Here is a 23794-nt window from a genome sequence, read left to right as displayed (position 1 = left end):
AACTATTCTGTAAATTATATTAAAGCCATGAAGTACATATAATCTTAAAAACGTGTTTTAATTTGTGCTAAACAATAGTTGTTACATGTTAGTTATATTTTAAGAACAGAATTAATAATCAATATGCCATGACCAAGCAGAGTTCATTCCAGGAATATAAGGATAGTTCGATATTAGAAAATCTATTAATATAACTTACCTTACCAGTATGTTTAAAAAGTAAACCAAATGATCATATAGATGCTATAAAGACATTTTCGGGCCAGGTGAGGTGGCGCATGCCTGTAATCCCAGCACTCTGGGAGGCCCAGCTTGGCAGATCACTTGATCCCCAGGAGTTCAAGACCAGCCTGGGTAATGTGGCAAAGCCGCATATCTACAAAAAAATGCAAAAATGACCCAGGCGTGGTGGCACACACCTGTAGTCCCAGCTTGTGGGAGGCTGAGGTGGGAGCATCACTTGAGCTTAGGGGTGAACCAAGATCACACCACTATACTTACTCCAGCCTCAGCAACAGAATGAGAGTTTGTCTCAAAAAAAAAAAAGACATTTCTGAAAAATTCTACTTTTTATTTAAAAAAAACCCTACAAATGTTAGTAATGCTACTAGCAAACATATATTCTCACTATACTTTAGGAAATGGGTTAAGTATTTTATATTCATTATCTTATTAATTAACAATACCTTATGAGCTAGGCACTCTTACTACCACATTTTATGGATAATGAACTGAAGTTCAGACTAAATAACCCTTTCAAGGTCAAACAACTAGTTAGTAGTAAAGCCCCAATCTGAACTCAAAGCCATTGAACCTCAGATCTGTACACTTACAAATCAGAGAAAAAAAAAATAACAGGAAATTCACACAAGAAAATATAAATGGTCAACAATAATTAAAAGGGGCTATGCTTCACTCATAAATAAGGAAATGTCAACTGAAATATAACAGACCTAGCAAATTAACAGACATTTCAAAATTCTGTAATATCAAGTGTTTTACACTGTGTTAAACCTAAGATGGGAATACGAATCAGTATACTGTTTTAGAGGGCAATTTGACAATGCCTATACAAATTTCATATGCTCAAATTTTTTTTTTTTCAGATGGAGTCTTGCTCTGTTGCCCAGGCTGGAGTGCAGTGGTGCAATCTCGACTCACTGCAAGCTCCGCCTCCTGGGTTCACGCCATTCTCCTGCCTCAGCCTCCCGAATAGCTGGGACTACAGGCAACCGCCACCACGTCCAGCTAATTTTTTGTATTTTTAGTCGAGATGGGGTTTCACTGTGTTAGCCAGGATGGTCTCAATCTCCTGACCTCGTGATCCCGCCCACCTCAGCCTCCCAAAGTGCTGGGATTACAGGCGTGAGCCACCGTGTCTGGCCCACATGCTCAAATTTCATACTGCTTTGATTAAGCAATTCCACTTCTAAAAAATATATCCTGTACATGTACTTAGAAAATTATGTAGCTATTTGCACCTAAAACCTAAATACCCTTGTTATATACATTTCAATACATACATATAATGGGACACTATTAAGAAGTATTAAGAAGCAAGAGGTGGCTGTAAGTCATTAAAAAGCAAGAGGTACCTTTAGAAGTAAGGTCATGGAAAATGGAACACAATACACTGTTAAGTGAAAAAGACAATGTTCAAAACATTGGACATAAGTTTAATTTCAACTAAATGTGTATGTGCATAAAAACACCCAAGAAAATACACAACAAACTAACAGATATGGCTATTTTTTAGGACTGGGACTGGGAACATTGCAGAGACAGAACCTTTTGTTTTCATTTTATACTCTTCTGTACTACTTGACTTTTTTACTATAAGCATTTATCAATTTTATAATAAAAGTGTTTAATGATGTAACATATATGTATATACTAATCACAACTATAAAAAAGATTGATTCATAAATATTACATTTTGGAAAAATTTTGATAATTGAACCTTACAGTGAGAAACATGACCTCATCATTAAAAAGGCCAAAAAAGTATTTTGACTTACTCCTGCTGAATATATGGAAGTTGGAGATGATTTCAAATTAAAACACAGAAAATTAGTACAATCATCACCTCCCACCCACCGCTCCATCCATGCCCACCTCCCTTGTACATTCCTCCCTCTCCTTACCTTCTTCCAAATCATCATAGAGTGTCTAACATTATTGCTTTTAGATGGCTGAGAAGACAGGTCTCATCCATTCTGAGTTACACAGAGACAAGCAGATCTTTTATTTTTCATAGGATCCATAATTACAAAGGAGAATGGTATTTAATAATCACAATTCTGCGAACCAAGCAAACATGACTTCCTCAGTTCTTAGCATCTCCCTTACTATACTATTAATCTTCTGCTTGATTGGCAAATATTTGAAAAGTATATAGACAGTAGTCATTGTAATAGGAGTTAAATTGATTTCCCCTTTATTAAGCGTTTTCCCCCCGATCCAGGGAGAAACAAAGAGCAATAATAAACTGGACTAAACTGTAAGCAAATCACTCCTAAAAATGTACTAGTTTCCTATTTGCATAAATGAATACTATGCTTTACATATTTCTAGATATATATCCACTAATTTGGTTGGCGACAAGATATTTTCAGATTTCTAGCTGAAAAGATAATATGATAACATTTAAATTTAGATCAAAACTAATCTGAATCACTCAAATTGACTGCTAAAAGCATTAAAATGTGAACTACTTTGTAATTTGGAGCACAGAACTTTGAATGATGAATTGATTAAAATATAAAGAACAACTTTAAAATGTAAAAAACTTGTTACCAAAAAAACAATAATTTAAATGCTTCACCTATAACAGTATGTATAGAAAAACAATGCTGGTACTACAAATTACCTAACAATTGCCTTTTCTCTGGTTTACTGAAATTTAGTGAAAAAAAATATTTAACATAATTTCAAGACTCAGGATAAAAAGAGTAACAGGAGAAAATAGAAGTGGTTTGATTTCATTTCCTGCAGAACAGCCAAAAACACTTGTATGATTTGGTCTCAGTAATCAAGAATGTGACAGTCCTATTAGTCTATAATGTCATTTAATAAAATAGTTAAAAACTAGGTTTGGCCAGGCATGGTGCCTCATGCCTGTAATCCCAGCACTTTGGGAGGCCGAGACGAGTGGATCACAAGGTCAGGAGTTCGAGACTAGCCTGGCCAATATGGTGAAACTTCATCTCTACTGAAAATATAAAAATTAGCCGGGCATGGCTGCAGGCACCTGTAATCCCAGCTACTTGGGACACTGAGGCAGGACAGTTGCTTGAACCCAGGTGGCAGAGGTTGCAGTGAGCCAAGATCACACCACTGCACTCCAGCCTGGGTGACAGAGTGAGACTCCATCTCAAAACAACAACAACAACAAAAAAAAATAGGTTTGACTCAGTATTAAGGAATAAATTAATAATAATAAAAATAAAAAGTAAACTATTTGGGCCTCAGTTTCCACACCTGTAAAATGGAGACAAGAAGAAAACTCCCTTCAAATATTGCACTAGTGATTCTCATAGGTCATCTTGGGGAAAGCAAAGTTGAGAAACGGCACTTGGCACACAGTCAATCGTGCAGGTTACCTTCAAAACTTATAGCAACCTCTGCCTCAGAATCACTGTCAGAGATGAGACACGCATCGCGACTCTCCTGCAGGTACAACCTCCATCTAAGACACTTCAGTCTCACCAACTATAAAGTCTAACACCAAGATCCCTTCTAAAAGAATCATTAGGCCAGGCACGGTGGCTCACAGCTGTAATCCCAACATTTTGGGAGACCAAGGCGGGTGGATTCTTTGAGCTCAGGAGTTCAAGACCAACCTCGCCAACGTGGTCAAACTCAGTCTCTACCAAAAATACAAAGAAATACTAGCTGAGCGTGGTGGCATGCATCTGTGGTCCCAACTACTCAAGAGGCTGCAGAGGGAGGATCGCTCGAGCCTGGGAGGTGGAGGTTGCAGTGAGCCAACTGCACCACTGCACTCCAGCCTGGGCAACAGAGCAAGACTTCATCTAAAAAATAAAAATAAAAATAATTTAACTAAAGGAAAATTTTAATTTCACTGAACTTCTAATTAATTGTCTATGTAATATAACATGAATGCTTATTTTTTAGTCAATAAAATATAATTCTGAATTACAAATGTCTTCATTATTCTAAGAAAAGCTTTCAATTCTAAGAAGCATATTTAAAATACATTAAATAGCTCTCTTCATATAAATGTACTTAATAAAAGCAAAGCAACTGAAACAAATGTTTCTAAGGACACAAATGGGGAGAATGATAAATATAAGCAAGTAAGAAGCAATATCATTTTTAAAGTAACATGAAAATAAAGTACATTATTTTCATGGTACAGAATTCAGAGGTAAATTGTAGGCAGTAATGTATCAACTTTATAAAAAGAAAACTGTCAGATCCACAAAATCTAAATAAAGTGAAAATACCAAATAGGTAACTTGAAAGTAGCAGTTTATTTTTAGAAAGCCACAAGAGTAGTTATGGCAAACTTAAGTTTTCCATTTCTACTGCAGATTACCACTCAGCAACCTGCTAAAACTCAGCCCATCTGGTAAGTTGTTGTTCAAAAATTGCCCTCACAACATAAAAGCCATGTATATTTGCTGTGTTTGCAGCCTATGTACTCTGTTAGGCAATGCACATATTAAAGTATCTATACCTGTTTTTAAAGGGGAGCTATAACTTGGAATTCTGTTTTAAAATATCTAAGGAGAAGGTCAGCTCTACCTTTTTTGATGGTCAATAAAGACAACATTTTGTAATTCCTTGAAACACGTCTAACAACACTATCATTTAAGCTGTTCAGTCTTTCAAATGAAAGTCCCTTTCTTTCCACTATTCTGAAAACAATATACTGTACCATTAATGTATATTTTAATTTTTTGTCAATTTTATGGTTCTGTCTCTGTAAAACAACCTTAAAATCAGTGTTCTCTGGTTTTAGTAACTCATGATAAAATGGAAAAACTAATTCAGGGAGGGGCAGGGAAGGGGAACACCCTGATTCTTATCGGTAAAGGGAAGATAAGACCTGAATATATATTTTGGTTTTTAGTTACAGTATTAATTTTTAAAATATTATAAAACATTATCAAATGATTAGCTAGTATAAAACATATTGCTGGGCTCTCAGAGATGAGACTTACAACCCAATGATCGTAACATTCTCTAGTAGTCAGCTCCGAAGAAGTAGCTGGTTCAAGATGCTGATGAGGTGGGGGTGGGGAGACTGCATTTGCACACACCTGTTTAAAATACCAGTTTAGATTTTTTAAAGGTGGATCAATTTGTTTTCAAAACTATAGTCTACAAATACAGTTTATGATGAGAGACTGAAGTTGCTTTTCTGTTTTCATCTAAAAAGCTAAAGGATGTTACATTTCAGAGAAATCTTTGCTCTCCCCCACAAATAACAATACAATGTTAAGTTAATCCAAATTTGGGGGAGGGGAGTTAGTTGTAAGACATACACAAAATTATGCACTTTGGCCAATTAACATTAGATGTGATAAGTTACAGGAGGAAAGAAGACACACTAAAATTATGGTGTTTTTATCAAGTTAAAATTTGAAAAATCCAGTCTAATAATAAATAAAAGTTTATTTAGCACTCAAATGTGTCAGACACTATGCTAAAAGCTTTGCGTGTATTCTCTTCCAGAATAACCGCAACCCGGATTTACAGGTCATTTAGGTAAGTTGCCCAAGGTCACACAGCTAATAAATGATGGACCTAAGATCCTAAACTATATCTGCCTTCCCTGGGCCCAGCCCAGTGCCCAACATATTGTACGCCCTCATTGAATATTTGACTGTTAAATTTAAAAACAGCTCCAAATCCAGCCTCTTTACTTCTACATCATATTGCCTTCTGTACCTAAGGTAAATATCAGAAGGTTACAGTGCTCTCACTGGGAAGCTGTCAGAGTTAGCCTTAAGGAAAGTTTAGTTAAACAAATATTTACAGTGAATAAATTATAACCTAAAAACTATCAATCCAACTATGTCCTCTTTTCTCTGTCACCCTTGGTCATCCACAAGAAGTAAGACCCTCTGGACCACCATCTTTTCCCCAATTTCATCTCCCCACGCCTTAAGCTTCCCTAGACTGCAAGTACTTCAAGGGCACAGCATGTATACTGCTGTGCCTGGTGTAATCCCTGGCAATGGTAATTGCTCGTAAATATTTCCTCAAATGAAATGCTGCCCTGTGGCTTCCTTCTGTCCACTACTACCCTCCTTCCCAACACATTCCCCACACCCTCACATTCTTTTATAAAATATTACTGACTTTTCTATGCCTTAGTTGAAACTTGGTTCTTCTCCAAGAACACTCCTTCTCTTAGAGGGCACCACTCCCCGCACACAGTGGGATCTGAAAGATAGTGAGGGCACGCTGTGGCTCCCCACACTGACATCTGGACCACTCCATAGTGCTCCCACTGAAACCTCTGTGCTCCTCGGAGAGCCACGGCAAACAGATGCCACTTCCTGCCTGGTACCTGGCTCACAGTTTTCATTTCATTCCAACATGCCACCATCATCACAGACAGTCAATGTCCAAGTTGACAACCCATTTGAGAGCCCATCCTCAACTTACCTTGGCTTCCTTAAATCAAATAAAATGTCATTCAACCTGCCGTTTAGCAGTCTCACCCTGTAACTATATTCACACTGGTCCTTACCCCAGCACACGCTACCTCAGGAATCTCACACCGCTCTACACACATGCCTGGCGAAATCTTCCCATCCTCCTTGCATTCTCATTTCCTGACTTCGCATTCTATTTTTTCTGTGACCTCATCCGGAGTGCCCTTGTTTCTCAGTCCATTAATTATGAACCTCACTGTTTAGCATAGGGAAAAAGACATGTGAACAAGCAACTATAACATCAAACGATGTGTAATAGCAACAGTATAGGAAGGAAGGAAGGAAGGGAGGGAGGGAGGGAGGGGATGGCAGGGAATGTGGTGAGCTACAGCAAGGCTAGACAAGAGAGCCCATGGTATGCTCCAAATATGAGCAGGCATATATTGGGGGAGAACGCAGGCACGCCATGGGCCTGGAGCAGGGTTGCCACACACCACCATTCGACAACTCTGATGGCACCATTCATTCATGCAGGTTGTCCTGACAAAATGCCAAGTTAGCAAAATAAGGTAAGTGTGTTAGTTTTTTAAAAAAAATAATCACTTCTTTTAGATAAATGTGCAATCTTCCTTTATAAAAGCTTTTTGTGAGAACTTTCATATCTCACATAGTGCACACCATGGTTGTATCACCTAAGCCATGGCAATCTGCAACAAGGTAAGTACAGAGAGTAAAAGAGTGTTTAGATACAATTATAGCAATTTGATATTGCTGTGGCAGTTTTATATTTCTCAAAAGTACTGGTCTGTAGTGCATTGGGAAAACAAAAACGAAAACTGGTCCTTCACACAGAGTTGGTGAAGTAATGACCTAAACTCTGCTTGTAATTAAAGAATGGTTGCACTATGTCTAAATGTCTATTCTAGCTACTCATACCTATTTTATAGATCTAACTCCCTGACCCACTTTCCCCAGCAGTGGCAGTGTTCCTGTAATTAAGGCACACAGGGTTTGGTGGGTTACACAATTCCCATGTATTATCTTCCAAGCCCTTCCACATCTACTGGCAAAACCACCAGTGTGAAGAGTCTGAGGACACTACAGGTGCGGAAGGATCCTCCCTTCCCACCATGCCCCCACCCGAACAGCTGCTTTCACTATCTTTCTTTCTCCTTTCTCTGGAGGGCTCTAAGAGAACTCTGAGAAAATGCAATTAAGTTCAAGAGATAATCTAATTTCTCATTAGCCTTGAGGTAGCTTATCAGCATTCCAGGGCCTAACAAAAAAGAATCTGAGACTCAACACTGCCACAGATTCCACTGGGCTCCAATTCCCAAGGTTGCTTAACAAGTATCAGCAAACAAGCACTGCTAGAGTGTGGAGCAGGAGGGGCAAGAGGCTGGAGATGAGCCAGGAACAGCACTTGCACTGTTCACTTGGATTATTCATAATGAATCACAGGGGAGAACCCATTTTATTATAATACTAGTGTGGGCACTGAGAGATAACAGATGCATGAAGTGACTTGAAGGCTCCCTAAATGGCTTCCATCCCACCCAAGGAACAAGCCTGGACAAAAGTCCCCAGGCCTGTGCCCTGGCATCTCAGAGAACCTCCTTCGGTCCCAGTCCCACCCTCCACCCTGTCTTCCCACCTCCCTTGCCCAGGGCTGACACCTATTGTTTCATCCTGTTGCCTCAGTCAAATTGTCTTTCTGACCCTTGATTTCAGCCTCACCTTGGATGTTATCCTTCTAACTCTTCATGTCAAACTCTGCAGTCCTAAAGCCATTTCCTTTTTTTTTTTTTTTTTTACATGGAGTACCACTGTGTCGCCCAGGCTTGGAGTGTACAGTGGTGCAATCTTGGCTCACCGCAACCTTTGCCTCCCTGGTTCAAGCGATTCCTCCACCTCAGCCTCTCAAGTAGCTCAGACTACAGGCAAGTGCCACCATATCCAGCTAATTTTTATATTTTTAACAGAGACAAGGTTTTGTCATGTTGGCCAGGCTGGTCTTGAACTCCTGACCTCAGGTGATCCACCCACCTCGGCCTCCCAAAGTGCTGGGATTACCGGCGTGAGCCCCTGAGCCCAGCCTCAAGAATCTGTTTTTCATGGGTTATCTACTGTTTCATTACAACAATCATCTTGTGAGTTAGGTATTATCCCCATTTCATACCCAGAGAAACTAAGCCTTAGAAAGGTTACTAAGGATACACACACACACACACACACACACACACACACACACACACACACTTTTAATACGTAGATAGGTGAGCAGCAGAGCTAGTATTCCAACCCTGGTCTGATTCCAGAGCCTGTACAGCCTCTCCTGGCAAGGCAGACATTAACAATTTCAAGCAATGCTAAATTAAAGGATGAAAGGCCTTAAGTCCCTGCTGTCCATAGCCAATGGGCATGCACATATGGTATGCTCACTCCATACCATAGGTGCTTGATGGCAGAGGCAAGCTGCACAGCAACATATGGTGAAAATGGACTTTTTACAGTAATACTGAATAGAAATACCCAGAATATTCTCTCTCCTTATAGTCCTGGTAAAACGTTATAAATCTTAAAGACAGCACAAACAGTACCCTTTCTGTAAGGCAGGATCTGGAAGAACTGTATGTTTTCTCCTTTTCACTTGAGGATATTACGGCATTTACGACACTATGAGTCATCATCAGCTTCCCTGCTAGACTGTGCACTTTGTAAGGACTGTATCTTATTCTTTGTGGCATCCCCAGCACTGTCCCTGACACACAAGAGGGACTTGGTAAATGTCTGCTGAATAAACTAGTACATTAATTAAAGTAGTATTCTCCCAATATGCATTCCCAAGTATTGGTGATTACCAGGCTTACTAAAAAGGAAACTAATTTCAAAAAACAAAATATGAATGTAACTATAATTATACCAGACAACTGGTTTGACAATATAGAAATGACCTCTGGAAAAAAATAATTTGGGGGTTAAAAGCTGTTATCGTCAAATAACCTTAAAGTAGAAACAATGAACACCAAGGCTACAAAATATTTCCCAAACAAAACAAAAGGAAGCATATGTTCCATGAATCAAGGAAGCATATGTTCCTTGAATCAGATTCAAGACAAGATCTGAACTTCTGCTATTTCACTAATTTATTGGGAACTAATCATTTCTGTTCAGGGTGATTTCACTGAGATTTGTAATATCACATTTTATACAGTAGGCGAGACTGAAATTTAAAGATTAATTTCACCTGTGGATTATTCTACATCATAGTTTAGAAAAAACTATAAAATTTTAGCTCTGTTAAAAATATACTATAAAATTCAATGTTCATACTATGGCAAAAAATTAAACAGTGGTTAATTATATAAGAAAAGAAAATCTTTCTATTATAAGAAATAATTACTTATTAGAACAAGTAATGCTCAACAGTAGTCCTTGAAAGCATAGTATATGTCAATGCAAAGATTTCATGGATGTCGGTGGGGCATACAGACCAAACAACAGCTGTGCTAATGCCATCTATGAATGCATAACAGGCGGTATAGGGTACTGCCTTATGGTTAGGAATAACCTTCAAAACTCTGAAAAAGCAAATTTCAAAAACTTCAGGGAGTCAATTTATGAAAGGCAAGAAAAACTGAGTCATGACAATTAAATGTAATTAAAAAAATCCTTGAATTAGCTAGAATTTAAAAGAGAGAGAAAAAAAACCATGATAGGACAACAGAGAAAATCTGACTCTAAACTCTGTATGAGATAATAGTATTGTATCCAAGGTTAAATTTCTTCAGTGTTATATTAACTAGAAGAATGTCCTTTTTCTTAGGAGATACAGGCTGAAGTATTTAGGATTCCTAAAAGTTTCAATAAAAAATAAAAGACTGCGTGCCCATGTAAAGATGGAGGGGAGACAGCATGCAAATGAGGCAAAATATCAGCAACTGGAGAGCCTAGATAAAGGTGCTCACTGAACTCTTTAAACTGTTCTAGAAGGGTAACTTTTTCAAAACAGTATCTTACGATTAAAAAAAAATTCAGAGTTCCAACCTCATGATGCAAGGCATTGTCTCAAGATTAACTGGACATTTCTAGCCCCTCCCCAGTTCAGAGACAAAACCACAGAGGAAAACCATTACAATTTTTTTAAAAACCTATAATGTGTAAACAATAAAAAAGATGCCCATATTAAAGGATTACTATTAAACAGTGTTATGACTCTCTAAGGCTTTATTCTGACAGGCTAAGGCAAAAAGCTGAGGGGTTTATTGCTTTGTTTTAAACCATGTTCATAAGAAGAGGGCTGACAGCTAACCTTTTGAAAAGCCTAGACTCTCTGTTGGGGGCTTTATTAAAATCATCCAACACCTATAGTCACAGCACTTTGGGAGGCTGAGGCAGGTGGATCACTTGAGCTCAAGAGTTCAAGACCAGCCTGGGCAACATGGCGAAACCCTATCTCTATAAAACATACAAAAATTAGCTAGGCATGGTGGCACGCACCTGTTCTCCCAGTTACTAGGGAGGCTGAGGTGGGAGGATCACTTCAGCCTGGGAGGTGGAGGCTGCAGTGAGCCAAGATCATGCCACTGCACTACAGCCTAGGTGATAGAGTGAAATCCTGTCAAAAAAAAAAAAAATTGCGAGGTATGGTGGCTCACGCCTGTAATCCCAGCACTTTGGGAGGCCAAGGTGGGTGGATCACAAGGTCAGGAGGCTGAGATCATTCTGGCCAACGTGGTGAAACCCTGTCTGTACTAAAATACAAAACATTAGCCAGGAGTGGTGGTGTTCACATGTAGTCCCGCTACTCAGGAGACTGAGGCAGAAGAATCGCTTGAACCCGGGAGGCAGAGGTTACAGTGAGCCAAGATCATGCCATTGCACTCCAGCCTGGCGACAGTGAGACTCCATTTCAAAAAAAAAAAAAAAAATTAAAAATTAAAAAATAATAAAAATCATCCAATTAAACCCTCACAAGTTTGAATACAGCTGTTAAGATCCCCAAGCTGAAAGAAATGAAAATAAATAAAATTAAACTCAAAGAAGTAAACAACTTACATGCAAATTCACAGAGAAAATGGGAAAACTCTAGTCAGTACAACTTCAAACCCTAGGATCTTTCCCATATATTAGGTGATCAGTGAAGCAACAGGATTATTTCTTGATTAAAGCTTTACTCTTAAAATATTTACTGAGTTACTACTTCTACTACCACCACTAAATTTTTATTTGTTTATTTACTTTAAATGGAGTCTCCCCCTTTGTCACCCAGGCTGGAGTACAGTGGCGCAATCGCAGCTCACTGCAACCTCTGTCTCCCAGGTTCAAGCGAATCTCGCACCGCGATTCTTGGCAAGTAGCTGGATTACAGGTGCCCTCCACCAAGCCCAGCTAATTTTTGTATTTTTAGTAGAGACAGGGTTTTACCATGTTGGCCAGGCTGGTGTGGAACTCCCAATCTCAGGTGATCCACCTGCCTCAGCCTCCCAAAGTGGCAAAATTACAGGTGTGAGCCACAGTGCCCAGCCACCGCCACTAATTTTTAATACTCACAACAACAAATGATATATTATTTCAATTTTCCACCAAAAATAATCATCTTCCAAAAAACAAAAAGCCCATATTGTAAAATGGATTATGTGGCCAGGCGCAGTGGCTCACACCTACAATCCCAGCACTTTGGGAGGCCAAGGCAGGTGGATCACCTGAGGTCAGGAGTTCAAGACCAGTGTGGCCAACACGGTAAAACCTTGTCCCTATTAAAAATACAAAAATTAGCCAGGCATGGTGGCGTACGCCTGTAGTCCCAGCTACTTGAGAGAATCACTTGAACTTGGGAGGGCGGAGGTTGCAGTGAACCAAGATCATGCCACTGCACTCCAGCCCGGGCAACAGAGCAAGACTCCATCTCAAAAACAAATAAAATAAAATGGATTATGGATAATGATTTATCTGTTATTTTATATTATTTTTTGAGACAGGGTCTCACTCTGTCGCCCATGTTGGAGTGGCACAATCTCAGCTCAGTGTAACCTCCACCTCCAGGCTTCAAGTGAATCTCCTGCCTCAGCCTCCCAAGTAACTGGGACTATAGGCAAACACCACCACACCCGACTAATTTTTGTATTTTTTGGTAAAGAAGGGGTTTCACCAAGTTGGCCAGGCTGGTCTCGAACTCCTGACCTCTAGTGATCCGCCCACCATGGCCTCCCAAAGTGCTGGGATTACAGGTGTGAGCCACCACAACAGGCCTCTCTGTATTAAGGATGTACTGATAAGAAGGGATATTAAGAGCTGAAGAGCATTTTAAGAGACCAAAAGCAGTATTTCTTTTTCTTTTGTTTAAAAATGCAACTATGAGGTACTGTTTAAAAATAAGGTTATGGGGTGCTGTCAGGATGATATCAGAGATATATCTGGAATTCAGAAGAAATCTGACAGTTTTTCATCATGTTTTGTGGAACTTACCCAATCTAATCAGTAAAGTTGGGTCCTATTCTTCTGGTGCCCATCTATGCTTCTCTCCATTAGTCATGTCTTTACATGCCTTGCACTCCTGTACCAAGTAGCATGCTGGCTTATACAACCCTGAAGCCTCTACAAACTCTTAAGATACTAGGAATTCTGTTTGAAAATACTGAGTGAAACTGATTCCTTTCACTTACAATAATAAAAACTGACAGGTTTGTGGGCCAGCACTGAACACATGAAGAAGACAAGAGACTATAGCACAAATAGTGTTCTTAAAAGTGTAACAATAATCCTAAAGAATGTATCTGTTAAGCATAAACATTCCTCTCATCTTCATAACAAAAGAAAAAGGTATACAAAGGGGAAATGTTTTGTTTAAATTATTCAGGTTTGAAATATTTATGTTTGATAAATGCAGTATGAATATCAAAAGCCAAAAACTCAAAGATACAGGAAAGTCAGTTAATGAGTTATTAATTATAATTCATAGTAATTTTTTCTTTTGAATCAATAATGACTGAACACCTAGCACTACACATTTGGTATTTTTGTTGTAATATATATATATAGCATTTACTGTTGTAACTTTAATTTAAAAATAGATGAATAAGAAACAAACTCTTATGTCGTACAGACGTCTGGTTGATTTTACCTGACTTACTTTCTTCCCCTAAATTACCATTCTTACATTAAAGTTCTATGGGTTATGAAAAGAAAAAGTATCTCTGAAATAAAACTCAGTCAGAAAAGGTATCATAAGAAATCTTTTGAATTATCAAATACTATTGACTGCATTTTGAGAAGATACTCATTTCTTTTTCATTTTCAGGAAATGTTACTTTTAAAAAAAGTGCATCTCTACTACTAAACCTCATATTAGCCACTAAATTAAATTAACAAAAAAACTGTAGCATTTCCTCCTCAGGATGTCTTAAGACTGTTTCTATATTCTTTGCCAAAAAAGTTTTAGACAAACTTTTACAAGACATAAAGTCTCAAATAAAATACAGACAAGTAGATGATTAAATAAATCCTCTTCCCTTTTTTCTTATACCATTGCTTTTTTAATCCAAAGTATTAAATAATTTTATTTTCCTTGCCTGAAAGACTAAAACTGTATATAAAATGCTGAGTAAAGTGCCTGATCCATCACTGGTACTCCATAAGTTAGTTCTCTTTTCTAATAATTAATGTCAAGATTCATTCTCCTAATGGTTTCCAGCATATTATATTATTGGGATAACAATTTTACTCCTTTTAAGGCTTACTGCTATATATAGCGTGACTCCGGAACTTGGTATCATCTTATTTATACCAAATTGTTTCCTGTTGTTTTCACTGACATTTCTTGTTACCTGTCATTCTGGGAATAAATGCAACATTTGATTTTAATGTGTATTTGTTTGTGGCATTACATCATCTCTACATTTCTGGCCAAGTCTTGCTAAAACGCATGGACACACATGGGGGTGGGGTATAAAATAATGGCATTTCAAAACTAACCTATACCCTGGAGCCCCTGATCTATCAATTAATTTCTTTTTGAGATGGAGTCTCGCCCTGTCGCCCAGGTAGGGGTGCAGTGGCACGATCTTGGCTCACTGCAAGCTCTGCCTCCCAGCTTCATGCCATTCTCCTGCCTCAGCCTCCTGAGTAGCTGGGAGTACAGGAGCCTGCCACCACGCCCAGCTAATCTTGGTTTTGTATTTTTAGTAGACATGGGGTTTCACCATGTTAGCCAAGATGGTCTCAATCTCCTGACCTCGTGATCCGCCCTCCTCGGCCTCCCAAAGTGCTGGGATTATAGGCGTGAGTCGCAGCGCCTGGCCAATGATACGCATATTGTACAACAAATACTAATGGAACATGCCCAGAAATAAATGTCACTTGTCATAAGGTTTGAGACATTTATTTTGAGGTAGAAAGGGTGATTATTTATTCTATGATTCTTAGCTGTGTTTCTATTGAAAGAATTTCACCTCATGAAGACAAGGCATCAGAATACTGATTCTCTCTTCTTCCTCCCTCGTTCCCACCACTGCTCATAAAGAACCACTACACTAGAATATGATCACACTTGATAGTTCTTCTTTGGGATAAAATTTGATGCCTTTCTGACGTAAACATAACCTCTCATTCCACAAAAGGCATTACAATCTACAGTTGTTTTCAACATTTAAAATAAATATGCCTTGAGATGACAAAAAACTCAGAACGATAAAGCAGATGTTATTCCAATGTAGCACATTATCCTTATAGACCTGTTCACTATATAACAAGAGTAAATTATACCAGTAACTGCCGACAAATCAAAAATAAAATTCAACATTAAAATGTCTTTAATATTATAGCACAGGTATAAATAAGGTAATATTGTGAAGTAAATGACTCATTTGTATTATATAAACTCCAAAGATGATCTGTGTGAAATGTTTATCTTAGGTTTAACAAAAAATTTCCAGGTATACTTAAAGAGTAATTTTTTCAAATCAAATATTACCCTCACTTCATCTGTCCTCTTATTCAGAGAAGATATTCCATATGGTGATTTTTCTAAATAACAGTTTATCTCAATGCCCAAACTCATTTTACTTAAGCCATTTTGGATAGAAGTGGTCTTAATTCTGTCTCATACCTCCCCAGCAGTTTAAATAGTACACAGTATACTGAACCTAATGTAAGCCCTTGTTAATGGCTAAGGCCTATCAAGTTGACTACATTAGGGCACTGTGGTATATTTAAACCAGCAATAGCCTCAGGGGCACAAACAAACATGAAGCAATTTGCTCCTATTCTAAATGGCCCCATAACGACATGTTCTTATATCTGCATTTTAAGAGTTCTCCTGTCCCTTATTAAAAACCCTCTTATAAAAACAAACCAACAAACAAAAAAACAAACACTCATCACTGTTTCTAAGGTGTCCTTTACTCATCTGCTAAATCACTGCTTCTAGATTATGGCTGGTAAATCACACAATTATGCAGGTAGTAATTCTATCAAGAGCAAGAATAACACCCTAGGCTGACAGTCTCCATTTAAAAAGGCCCACCAGTTTAGTACACAGTGTGACTTCCAGTGTAGCCACTCAGAGGGCATTTTCAATTGCTTCCTAGATAGTGATTATACCAGATAGTTGTGTTTTCTGGGGAAAATAACTGACAAATAAAGGTTTACTATACAGCAATTATTCTTTGTATCTTCTTGTGCAATATTATCTTTTTAAAATGTCACCATTAGTAAACAAAATCTATAATATAATCAGACTTACCTGAGGCACGCCTTGTGAATCGGTTTATTACTGGAGCTGAAAGAAAAAGCAGAATAATATGATTAGAATAAAAGTCTAATTTTCCCTGAAAAGGCTCAAATTGGTAAATGATCTTATAATTTAACTAAAGAAAAAGATGAATAAATAAGAGGAAACACCATAAATATACAAAAATATTGAAATTCATTAATAATCAAATAAATATAAATTGAAATCAATATTTAACCTATTAAATTAGCACTTTAAAAGAAAAATCCCTAGTTATAGACAGCTAAAATTACTTACGTGGGGAACATATAAAGAGATACAATACCTTTAAAAAACAATTTGGCAATTACATCAAGTACTATAAAAGATTTGTGTCACTTAATAGGGTAAATCTACTAGAGATTTAACCTGAAGTACTACTACTAGTGAAGGAAAGAGCAATGTATGAATAAATCTATTCAGCAGCATCATTTTTTAAATGATAAAATTACAAAACACAACTGAAATTGCTCATGTATGTTGAAATCATCTTTAGCTGAAGGATAGTATATCCTTGAAAGTCTCAGATTTATAGTTCTGACGATTTTTGTGCAATCCAAATGTTCATAACACGCAAATCTGTCCACTGAAGGCTGCAGTCTCAGGCTGGTGTGCGCAGCACTCAGCTGGCAAGCCTACCAACTGCCCACTCCTCCGACTCAACTCAGCTCTGTTTCTTCTTGGTTTTGATGACATAGTTATCTCAAGAACCGAGGTTTTTAAAAACATTTCTTTCTCAAGAGAAGCAGGTACATTTCTGGTTCATTTTATATAAAGGAAGGACATAATGTACTATGCAGTATATTTTGGTAACAGAATGTCATAAGTCTACTTCAATACTTTTAGAAGAGTAATTATGAAATTTGTTTACACTATGGAAACATTAGGTCAAGTAAAAAAAGACAAAATTTTTATCAGCAGTATGATTGCACTGCATGAAAAATATGTATGCACAGGAACAAGTACTATAATAAAACTATGTCAGATGTGTAGTGCATTAATCCTGACAATCATGCTATCAAATATCAGCATCTTTGGTCAGGTGCGGTGGCTCACGTCTGTAATCCCAACACTTTGGGAGGTCGAGGTGAGCAGATCACCTGAGGTCAGGAGTTTGAGACCAGCCTGGCCAACATGGGGAAACTCCATTTCTACTAAAAACTACAAAAATTAGCCCGGCATGGTGGCAGGTGCCTGTAATCCCAGCTACTTGGGAGGCTGGGGCAGGAGAATCACTTGAACCCGGGAGGCAGAGGTTGCAGTGAGCCGAGATCGCGCCACTACACTCCAGGCTGGCTGACACAATGAAACTCAGTTGCAAAAAAAAAAAAAAATCAGCATCTTCATACAACTGATGACTACATTTTACAGTAAGTCTCAGAGAAATCTATTAATTTGTTTTAGATCACACAGTCACTCTGCATCAGAGCTGGAGAATCTGAATTTACGAGTATCTTGCATCAAAACGCTGCCTCAGAGAGAACAGAAAATGAAAATACAGATCCCTGAAATCATACAGTAAGAGGTGAATATTATCTTCCTTTGTGATCTTCATTACAATTAAAGATTAACTTTGTGAAATTCATAAACCCAATTATCAAGATATTATCATTTATAACAAAATTACATCCTCCAAAGTGACTGAAAGACATACAATATTTACTATTTATATACCACAATACTTCAGTCATATATTTGCACAGTCACAAATTACTTACATTAAAAACTTGCATCAGGTAAATTGTGTTATGTATATCTTACTACACATATACACAAAGGCCCATCAGTTTTCAAACCCCTTTTTTGCAACGATTAAAGTTAGTCTAAAGAGTGCCTCCCCAGCAAGCTACAAGGACAGTGAACGGAAACAAAATGCAAAAAAATGCAACCACAGGAATGCAGAACAGAGAGTGCAAGCAGATACAGGCAAGATAAAGGTTTAAAAATTTCTCTTAGCCTTGGGGCAAAAATACAGTAGACATTCTCTGCCCCCCTGCCCCCTCCAGCCTCTCTAGATGATGAAGTCACAAGACTATAGGCTCCTGGTTTGAAAGGTCGAGAAGTCTTTGTTTTCCTGGGGTCCTTAGGTTTCTGTGTCTTTCTGAAGTGTTTAAGGCAGAGGTTTTCCACAAAGGTGGCATCGCTATCTAGAAGATGTTTTCTAAATTTGTGGGGGCAATTTTGATTGTCACAGTAATTCAGAGGACACCCTTCCTTGGCTTTTGTCAGGCAAACTCCACAACAATCCTGCACAACAAAGAACTGTCCTGCATCCTACAACTTTTGTCCTGCATGACTTTTAAAACATCCCACTGGGCATTCACATTGGCAAAAAAAAAAAAAAAAGTCCATTTATAACCATCTGGGCCTAAATCCTAATACAGCTCTTTATATACACATGACTCATTTATGCAGCTTTAATATACATCAAATTTTCTACAACACAATGACAACATAAATCAAATTTGGGTTTTTTTGTGTGTTTTGTTTCTTGCTTTGTTTGGAATTTTACTAATAGATGTTCACCATTTCAGAAAACCATGTGACTACTACAGTGCTCCTTATGGTATTTGGATTGCTAGTACAATGCTTTTTCATCAGACTCCGTTTGCAGCTTTTATAGAGCCTCTACATCTAGGTGGGACAATCTAACGGCATTGTCTTCTTGAGTACATGTCGAAGCACATACCTACTGAAATACATTTTACTTGCTATAAATTATCTTACTTTATTTCTCCTTGATATTTTTGCTAGACATTCTGTCAATTTCTAAATTGCGGGTAGACAGGTCTATGATTTTCATTTCCCGACAGTTAATGGGGCATGGGATTGGACAGTTAAGAAAATGGGTGCACCGAGCAAGTGGTATGCAGTAGTTAAGGTAAACACTGGGTTTTGAGAACAATCATCAAAAATCCAATCTCTCATACCCATAGCCCTCCTTTCCACTTGCAGGGATGAAACACAAATGTTTCCTGTACAAACTTTCAGCAAGTTAACAGTCACCTTCACCATTTTTCCAAGTTTTTTAGTCTAATTACCAAAATAGAGAAGGCTGGGAATCAGGGTGGAGGCTTTGCTGGAAAAAAAGAAAGGTGCATCCGGCCAAGCTATGCCTGGTCTTCTCTCTCAGGAACCTAAGTCAGGGAAGGTGAGCAGGAAGGTGAGGATGGGCACCGCCAACATTCCGACCTTCCACATCACTGGCAGGGAGGGGGTGAGGCGTGGGGTATGGACAGACCACCCAACTGGCAGACAGGAGCCTTGGGCTCTAATACTGGCCACACCACCTTCTGATGGCATAGATGAACCATATAACCTTGACTTAAATTTTCAACTTGTGATATATGGAAGCAAGATCTGCCCTCCTTCTTTCAGGGGGTTTTTCTGAAGAAAAAAACCTGGCCAGGCGTGGTGGCCCACGCCTGTAATCCCAGCACTTAGGGACGCCGAGGTGGGCAGATCACCTGAGGTCAGGAGTTCAAGACCAGCCGGGCCAACATGGAGAGACTCCATCTCTATCCTAAAACTTTTTTAAAAAAATTAGCCGGGCATAGTGGAGGGCACCTGTAATCCCAGCTGCTCAGGAGGCTGAGGCAAAAGAATTGCTTGAACCCAGGAGTCGGAAGTTGCAGTGAGTGGAGATCGCACCACTGCACTCCAGCCTGGGCAACAGAGCAGGACTCCGTCTCAAAAACAAAAAAACATAAACATCTTTGGAGGTACCTGTCAATTATAAATTCCTATTCAAATGTAAGAGACTGACGCTTATTTAGTGTAAACTAATATTACCACTTTTTAAATATACAAAATAAACAGCAATACAAATTTCCAAAAAATGTTAACAGATGAAGGTGTTTTAAAATGTGACAAGTCAAATTAAATTTTCTCGGATTTTTGGTTTTTACCTTTAGATTTCCTTATTCTGCGGATATTCGGTGAATACACACACACACACAGACACACACACACACCCAGACACACACCCACACAGAAAGAGAGAAAACTAGAGACTAGGATAGAAGGAAAAAAATAGGAAATATATTACATGCCTGGAGAAATAAAGAATATGATTTAAGAGCAGAGTAAAATCCTAGCATTTCTAAGAGAATATAACCTAAGATCTTAGTGAATCCCCAAGGAAAAAAGACACAAATATTTATATAAGGTTTGACTTTCTCCCCAACACTACTGCAGTGGAACACTGAGTCCTATGTTCCTATGAATATCTTTGTGCTTGTATAACCAGAGATCTCTTCAGTTGCCAAACTATATTCCACTAGATTCGTTTAGTTCCTACGCTCCCAAGAGACCTAGAAGTGTAACTGATTCAAGTCTTCTTTGATCCTTCAGTGTCCTTACAAGCAAAATCCTCCATTACTTTGGATAAACTGAAGGAGTCTCTCTATCTCAGCAGTGAAAACAGGCCAGCAGGAACTGCTTATCTGCTCACCTCTTCATGCCCAAAACCTATCACAGTGCCTGGTAGATAAAGGTGCTGAGTAAATAGCTGCAGAATGCATCAATAAACTCTGCAAGGAAGCAGAGCAAGTCTCCCTGTCCCCACTAATTTTGTTGCTGTATTGAGTGTGGATGCTAGGCACTGGAATTGTAACAGAGTCCCTGCCCTTGAAGAACTTATTAAGTCTAGTTGTATTTTCAAATACAATGGCTTCAAAGACTTATACCCTGCAACTAGATACCTAATTTAGAAAAATGTAGGCGAATGAGAAATCCAGTAGAAGACTAAAAAACCTAAGATAATCTATGAAACTAAAAGTCAAGTTTATAGCAGTACACACAGTTTGCATCTCTGAGCATACTGCTGGGAGAGAAACTCCAAGTTAAAGAAACAAGAGCCCTGAGAGCTGTGATCTGCAGTCATAAACACACATACACACACACACACACACACATACACACACCAAGCAAACAAAAATAAAAAACAAACTACAAACTACCCTATCTACACTGTAGCTGCGTTAGTTAAATTAGCCTTTTGCAGAAAAGTGTTCATATACCCTAAGTGAAATATACACAATAATCTTGGATTCAGCTGAATAATTTTAGCATCCTTATCCTCCCATTAATCACCTTTTCTAGCAATAAACACTTCCTGAATCTGTTAACTGTCTAAATAAAATATTCTAGAAACTGTGTAAATCGAAACCATGTAAGATAATTATTTTTGAGTGAGTAAATATTTAGTGCAGAATAAATTAATTTCTCTTATGCCTGTGCTTCAAAAATTAAAGTAAAATAAGGCTCACCCTTGAGCCGAGGAATAATTAACTTTTTTAAAAGGTCAACAGCAAACAGGCAAATAAACAACGAAACTTGAAAATTTTTCTAATTAACCTAACACACACAACTTGCAAACTTTTAATATGTACATAATTTCTGGTATTGAAAATGACCACTTATTTTCTATATTTTTGTTAAAAGGTGCTGAACCTTGACCACAATTGCTAATACTCAGAGATAGTTTACTCGTCACTGTCTTGTAAGCCCTTGAAATACTATGTATTTCTAGATACACAGTGTCTAGGAATTTGTTGAGATTCAGCCTGTGGAGGGGCTCAAAGGTACAAGGACAGAATAATAATTAGCAGGTACCCTCCAAGGCTTCATGGTCTTGGTCTCAACGAGACACAGATTATGAACCATGTACCTCAAGGCACTTCTTATGAGACATAATGGGAGCTGTCTGAGAAGCCAGCATTTGGGAGATCACTTTTCTTCTTCCTTTTTGATTATACAGCAAGAAATACAGAGATCAGGTGTCCAACCCACTCAGACACATGGATTATGGCTGGAGGTGGGGCAGAGTAAGACGAAATATAGATGCTTTTACAAAGTGCCCATTTCAAAGACTTTCTTTGTATTTATTAACCAAATTCCTCAAAACAAAACTGACATTTTAGAATATGAAGGTAACAAAATAAAATGATTACATTAAAAAAAACATATTTTTGCTTGTGAATGAACATGAGTCTCCACTTCTTAATTCATCAGGATTTTACCAACAATGCCCCCTTAGGAAAAGAGAGAAAAATACAGTTCAGTCAGAAGAGTCCTAAAAATGACTAAGTTTTTATAAAGCTACACAAAGTTGAGGCAGTAACAATGTCAAGAAAAAGGTTCCCAAATACTTTCAGGGTTTTAAATGTGGGCTCAGAGTTAAGTAGAAAGGGGTGGGAAAAGCCACTGTCAAGACGATGTAAACTCACTCTCTGCTTCTCCATACACAAAACTGTCTCTTGTAAGTCTGTATGGTCAGATTCACGTAAAGAGCAGATCTATGGAGACCAGTGTTCTGCTTGTAAGAGTAAACAATCCAAGCTAGACTAAGAATACCAGAAAAGCTGGAAGCTGCAAAGAGTTCAAATTGCTACAGGTCTATAAAGTCACAACAAAACAGCTCTAGAGAACAGTAATTTGGGAGAAACAAAACGGAAAGGCAGGAGGGGAGGCTTTGAAATGAAGAGCAACTGAGAGAACAATCAGGGATGTGACTAAGGTTGGCCTACTAATAAGAGTACAGTTACAGAAAATACCCGTATTAGGAGCCTTCCCCATACACTTTCCAGAATGAAGATATTCTTGCCATTCCAGTCTCAGCTCAAATGACCCCCTCTCAGGAAGCTTTTCCCTGAACACCCAGTTTAAAGTTGCCCCCTCTTGTTCCTTTCAATCGTACCATCCTGTTTCCTTTTCTCTAGAGCTGGCTAAAGATGCCTACCGTTTCATGTTTATTGTCTGTCTCCTCCCTTGCTACATTATAAGCTTCATGAGGGCAGGGTCTTTCCTTGTTTGTCTGCTTCATTACTATATCCAAGGCTTAGAACACTGCTGGCTACAATATACATTAGGTTCAAAAATGCTAAAGAAATAGTGCTAATGAAAAATAATATAATAGGGGTGGCTCCCTGACACCTAAAGATTATTTGGCCAAGCACGGTGGCTCATGCCTATAATCCCGGCACTTTGGGAGGCCCAAGTGGGTGGATCACATGAGGCCAGGAGTTCAAGACCAGCCTGGCCAACATGGTAAAACCCATCTCTACTAAAAATACAAAAATTAGCCAGGCATGGTGGTACACACCTATAGTCCCAGCTACTTGGGAGGTTGAGGCATGAGAATCGCTCAAATGTGGAGGCAGAGGTTGCAGTGAGCTGAGATTGTACCACTGCCCTCCAGCCTTGGTGACAGAGCGAGACACCGTCTCAAAAAAAAAAAAAAAGCAAATGTTATGTATACAAGTATTAAGTTTCCGAAAACCATAAATTAAAATATAGTATATAGTATTGGCTAAAACCACAAAATAGACTTCAAAACACTAGAGCTTGACTAGTCTTTGGCTTTTTTTCAAGTAGTATTATTAAAAGCAGT

The 23794-nt window shown here is 38.3% G+C and overlaps 1 protein-coding gene across 1 annotated transcript in view; it reads right to left on the bottom strand.

The window, feature by feature from the left end:
* Window positions 1-23794, bottom strand: part of PRKAR2B (protein kinase cAMP-dependent type II regulatory subunit beta) — a 112851-nt gene that overhangs the window by 72685 nt on the left and 16372 nt on the right. The window contains exon 2 of the mRNA XM_025381220.1: window positions 16375-16410. Coding sequence (XP_025237005.1) covers window positions 16375-16410 — 36 coding nt within the window. The remainder of the gene's footprint in view (window positions 1-16374; window positions 16411-23794) is intronic.

The sequence above is a fragment of the Theropithecus gelada genome, chromosome 3, assembly GCF_003255815.1.
Source record: "Theropithecus gelada isolate Dixy chromosome 3, Tgel_1.0, whole genome shotgun sequence".
NCBI classification, from domain to species: Eukaryota; Metazoa; Chordata; class Mammalia; order Primates; family Cercopithecidae; genus Theropithecus; species Theropithecus gelada.
This window is presented reverse-complemented; position numbering and strand designations above follow the sequence as displayed.